A 5,489-nucleotide genomic window follows, 5' to 3' on the forward strand; every position below is an offset into this window, starting at 1 on the left:
CGTTTCCACAAAGCACTCTATTTTTAAGGATATTGTGTGCAGTTTGTCATAAATTTGCACAAAGGATAAACAGCTCTGGACAAAAATATATACGACCTCAACGCAAACTTAATTGTTTACACATGTAAGCAAGGTATTTTTTATGGCACTTTTTCAATCTCAACTTATGATTCACTTTTACAAAAGACGTGATAAAATGACTATGAAAATAATTTCATCAACAATGACATTTTTTTTTGTTTGGGTTTGTTTTTTCTGCTTCTGCTTTGCTCTTAAAGAGATTGCCTTTTAAACTTTTGGATATCTACTGCCATCTAGTGGCCACGGACAGAGCGCACACACTAAAATGTAAACAGTAGAATCCTTTGGTTGCAGAAACATCATATAAGACTAAATCTAATTGTTTTTAACTTAAATTTTAAATAAGTCATTATAGTAAATACAGCAGATAAAAGTAATGAGGGTAATTAAGACTTCTTAATCTGAACATAGCTTTCTGTGCTTTGCAATATGTAATGGTGCAATAAATATGCAAAAATAGTTTGCCAATAATTAGCTGTTGATGAATTGACAGTTCTCACACAACCAGCCTCTTGTTAAAATTTCAAAATAAAATCACTTTTGCAATTAAAGAGAAAAAAAACAGTATTTTTTACCTGAATCGATACATCCTAATAAATATATTTAGTTACTGAATTTGATTGGAAACATTTTTAAAAGCACGAAATCGGTCTAAAAGCGTCTTATGTTGACAAACAACATGGACTACATCTCAGACTTGGGCCAACACACGTTTCTCATTATTTCCCTGATGAATTCATTACAGAAATAAACTGATTCATCAACAGCAACACAGACGTCCGTCCACCATTCAAGTTTGTGATGCAAGGCGCAGATTAATCTCCTTGCCTGCATCAGAGAATAAATCACTCGAACATAATTAAACGGGGCAAGGTTATAAGTGACACTAGGTTCCATCTAAATTACACACAGAAATTTGTTCCGTTCATTTTGATCATTTTACGCCGACATGTCTCAGCTTAATCACACCTGTCACTCTTCTAGAATGTGACTTGACAGACAGCTAATTTATTCCTATGGACGCTGTATATATCCGATAGTTACAGTGGTTTCCAAAAGCTAATTTTGATCTATATCGGCCGGTCAAAGTTGGTAGAATTAACACATCTGCTTTAAACTTCTCCATAATTTTATTTCTGAGTGTTGTGTTCCTATTCATTATGCTAAACAAACCTCAAAGAATAGCTGCATTTATACTGAGAACCAAGTTATGCACAGGTAAACTCTATTTACTAATTAGGGGGGTTCTTAAGGTCTTGGGGTATTTCTAAACAGTTTTCCAGATTTTGGGAGTGAAAATTGGTTAAAAACCTCTATGTTGAATTGGTCTGTGTATAATTAATGAAAAATAAAATAAAATTTGTAGAGAAAATGTTCAATGAATTGTTTAGCAGCCCTTCCGTGCGGAGAAGACCAATTCAAAGCGTCTAAAAGTTGGAAAAAATAAAAATGGAAAGGTTTTTGGAACAATTCAACAGATAAAAATGGTTCACTCACCTTTTTGTGTCGACATTTCTTTTTCTCTTCTCGTTCTTCGACGTCTTGTCACATTTCCTTCCACTTGTTGATATTTATTGTCATTTCTGTCCAAAGTTGTCACAGAGAAAGCTTAGCGCTGCTAGCTCGGTTTTTAAACACACGAGAAACAAAACTAGCGTTTAAAAAACATGCTAGCAATGGCGCCAGCTGTTTTATCTAAATAAAGTCCTGTATTCACAATTCATATGTCAACCCCTTCTTTAGAAATTGTTCTTCTAACATAGCATTTGCATTAGGTAAATTGAAAATATGAATAATATGCGTAAAATCTGCAGTAACTATTTTGACCACGCGGTGTAAGTGTTGAGTCCACTTGAGGGTGAAGTTACGTTTCATCCATTTTACGTCATTTTCTGCTGTGCCTGCTCCAGGGTGGCGCTAGGGGGCACTCGGATCTTCCTGGACCAGACATAACGCGCCTAGAAAATTAAAATTAAAACTTCTTTTGGGGTTTTTTGTGATGAAACCTGACTAATATATTTAGCCTAAATCCAAAAATAGTCCATAATAAGCAATTATGAGAATGACAATGAATCTTTTTGGTGGCAGCCCACAGCATGATGCTGCCACAGCTAGGATGGGGAATCATTGAACTGTTCTTCATGGTCATGAAATAAATTGTATAGTGATAATGGTCAATTTAAAAAAAGTAAAAAGTACTGTTGGAATTTATGTTTACAACATCAATTTCTAGAAAATATATGCATGAATGCAGTTTATAATTGTAGTTTAATGGTAAAATACCTTTAACCAGTTAGCTAAATATTACTCGTGCGTATTGCTTCACTTTCATGTGTTGTGCTGCTTGCTCGAGAAAAGCATGTACATAAAATAAAAATACACAGATCTTAAGAGCTAAAAAGACATAAAATTACAACATTTCTGAGACAAACCACCAAAATTACAACCGTAAACAATAACAGCTTGCTTTGTATTAATTTTTCTTTTAATTAAACCAGCTTTTGCGTTTTCAGTTATTTCTTCTTTCCTGCTTTTGTTTTTGCTTTTTCACCCTTTTTCTTTGTTGGTGTCGTGGTAGGAGTTGGTATTTTTGGGCGCCCAGCAACGATCAAAGCCTCCTGCTGCATTTTGATCTGAAAGATCTCTTTGCGGAGGGATGTCTCTTGACTCAGACTTGCCAGCACTTGGCCTCCTGTGGCTTTGACTGCAGATCGAACCAACCCCACTGCGCTCTACACAGAGGAGCAGAAATAGAGCAACACTTACAAAACACAGTTGTCACTGGATTAAAATTATTTTAAGTAAAATAATACCTCTTTGTCCAGTTCCCCATCTGATGGGACGTTAAAGTCCTCCAGAGTGACCCGTGGCTCGGCCAAGACACATTTGAGTTTTTCCTCCAACTGCTCCAGGGAGGAATCGAGTTTTGCTCGCAGCTCAGACTGCGCCTCCCACATCTCGAGATCGGTCCCCTGCAGAATGATTACAGTGTGCCTGAAAAGCTTTATATTTCTTTACATTACAACCACAAACTTAACAAATCAAAGGTGATAAAAGCAACAATACCAAAACCTGAAAAGTGTTGTGTGCATTAATTTGCTTCACCCACTTCACCATCTCTGCTGTTTCTTCCTATCCTTACAGCATGATGCTGCCATCATCATGTGCCTCTATCAGCAGGGTGTGTTCATGTTAATTTGTGGAGTTAGTTGTAAATGCATGCCACATTTTTATTAGATTTACACATTTACTTTGACTTCATTAAATCAGAATAAAATGTACTGACGTTTATGAGAAAATGCAAAAAGTACCAGAGTTTACAAGCTTTATGAAGACGATCGAACCTACATTGATGATAAAAAATATATATATCAAGATTCAAAGTTTCCCCCAGAAAACTTTCTAAGCCTGGTGTTTGGGTGATAGGGCAGTCATTCATCCAGCGGCTCATTGTATTTTTGAGTTAAAAAATGTTTAAAGTTGACAGGAAATTTGAAAATATCACTTGATAATCGTGTTATTGAAAGATTGGAAGATTAACACCTGAACACCAACTATAAAGTCTTTAAAAAATTCAAAAATTTTAAAAAGACAAATAAATAAGCTATGCTTAGCCTGGTGGGGGTACAAGTAAAGCCTAGTAGCCCGCCAGGCTTATAATACAGTGGGGGAAACCCTAAAGATTGCATCAAAGTATCAAAAATGGGAATATAGCTTCGCAGTAAAAGTCCCTCTTGTAGCAACAAGTGTGAAAATTCACTCCCCACATTTAGCACTCAAACTAGTGACAGAAGCCGAACAAAGAGCGTTCAACATGCTACTTTTCCTACCTGTGCTAAAGGGCAGGGGGTGGGCGGCAGCTGCACCTCCAGCTGTTTCTGAACAAGCAGCTCCTCAGCCGTTATACCTATGGCCACCTGGAACAGCCTCCTTCTGCAGACGCAGGTGTCGATCAGGTACTCGGTGAAGATGTGCCGGTGTAAAGACGTCAAGTATGGGAAATGCTCACACAGCACATCTCGCAGCAGGGCCCAGAAGTTGTTTAGGTCGAATTCTGGGTGGATAGAAGAAGAATAAAAGGCAACAGAGAGATAGACGAGGTTTAATGAACCAAAACGCAACTCTTGGAAATGATTTATTTGAATATATAAAAAACTCTGAAGCTAAACCAGCCTGAAAGGTTTTTTTGTTTTTAAATCATGCTATTAAAAGGTTGCTTGTGTAAGCGACACAGAGAGTGAATCATTGACTGACTCACTCTAATTTGAACGCACAGGTGGAAGTGAGCATCTCCGTTTGCCCATCAACAACGTTAAGATTTATACGGCAGAGAGAGCATGATGTGGATTTTATTTTGCTGTGGTATGAAGGAAACAGGTTTGTTTTTACCGTGCGACTGCGAGAAGATGCCCTTGGCAAGCATAGCTGAGTGGATCACGTCGGCCCAGGAGAAGCCTTGCCCTGCTGTGAACATGGCGACATCATATACAAACGCTTGATGCAAAGGGAGCTTTTCGTTGGTAAATTCGAACCAATGGAAGTGACGGCTGAGTCTTTGGATGCCAGCATTCCTCTGGAAACAGATGACACACATAAGCTATCAAAACCTAGACTGAATCAAATGTTAATCAAATTAATTAAAAAAAGATATAGTCCTTCCACTTTACCATCATTAACTACTTTGTGTTGATCACATAAATCATATAAAATGCTTTAAAAGCTGTGGTTTTATTGTGATAAAATATGGAAAAGTTGTCTTTTTTGAGTTTTCTATACTCTGTACAGCAGTGCATCGTATTAAAGCAAATTTTCTAAATTCTCTGTCAAATTATTCAAAAATGTTCCTTCAAAACATACAAGTGGTCTTCACGTTCATATCTGGTTACTGTACTTATTATTTACTGCTGATATTTCCGCACACCTGAATGCAGCATTTGAACCAGGCAGTAAAATGAAAGGCCCGGTTGGTTTCCTACCGGAAGCCTCGCTATCTTTGCCATCTCCGTCTCTGTAAGGGAATCCATCCTGAAAGGCTCGAGGTCACTAGGTTGCCGTTGGAGACCAACGCGGAAGTTACGCTATTGCTGTGGAGGACGCGGTAACGTCAACATAAAACCCATTCAGTGGCGTTCAATGTGTTGAAATCTACTGGGTAAACAGCGCGTTTTGTTTACGGATTTTAATTGTGGCCATTTAAATTGATACTGAACGGAATAAAGAGGGGAAAGTGTTAAATTAAAAGAAGAGTTAATGTTAAGAAGCTAAATAAAGTTATAACTTTATATATCCAGCTCCAAACAGATGGCCCAGACGTCTCTAATCCTCTTTGGCAGGGACCCCCTCCGCTTCAATCCTGTATTCCCCTCTCTATCCTCCTGCTCGCGAACAAATAAAGCAGTTTTGTGTCA

General features: G+C 37.7%; 1 protein-coding gene across 2 annotated transcripts; it reads right to left on the reverse strand.

Moving 5' to 3' along the window:
* Positions 1-2,544: 2,544 nt before the first annotated feature.
* c2h8orf74 (chromosome 2 C8orf74 homolog) lies at positions 2,545-5,432 on the reverse strand. Of its 2 annotated transcripts, none has more exons than XM_008428341.3 (5): positions 5,058-5,432; positions 4,471-4,654; positions 3,912-4,135; positions 2,895-3,053; positions 2,545-2,813 (listed from the first exon to the last, which is right to left on the reverse strand). In XM_008428341.3, the coding sequence occupies exons 1-5, from the start codon at positions 5,103-5,105 to the stop codon at positions 2,595-2,597; spliced, it is 834 nt and encodes a 277-aa protein (XP_008426563.1). In that variant the 5' UTR covers positions 5,106-5,432; the 3' UTR covers positions 2,545-2,594. The 2 variants fall into 2 exon arrangements, with proteins under 2 accessions (XP_008426563.1, XP_008426572.1); XM_008428350.3 differs by having other exon boundaries at positions 5,003-5,385.
* Between the last annotated feature and the right edge of the window lie 57 nt (positions 5,433-5,489).

Source organism: Poecilia reticulata, chromosome 2 (assembly GCF_904066995.2).
Source record: "Poecilia reticulata chromosome 2, P_reticulata-male-v2, whole genome shotgun sequence".
Classification (NCBI taxonomy): domain Eukaryota; kingdom Metazoa; phylum Chordata; class Actinopteri; order Cyprinodontiformes; family Poeciliidae; genus Poecilia; species Poecilia reticulata.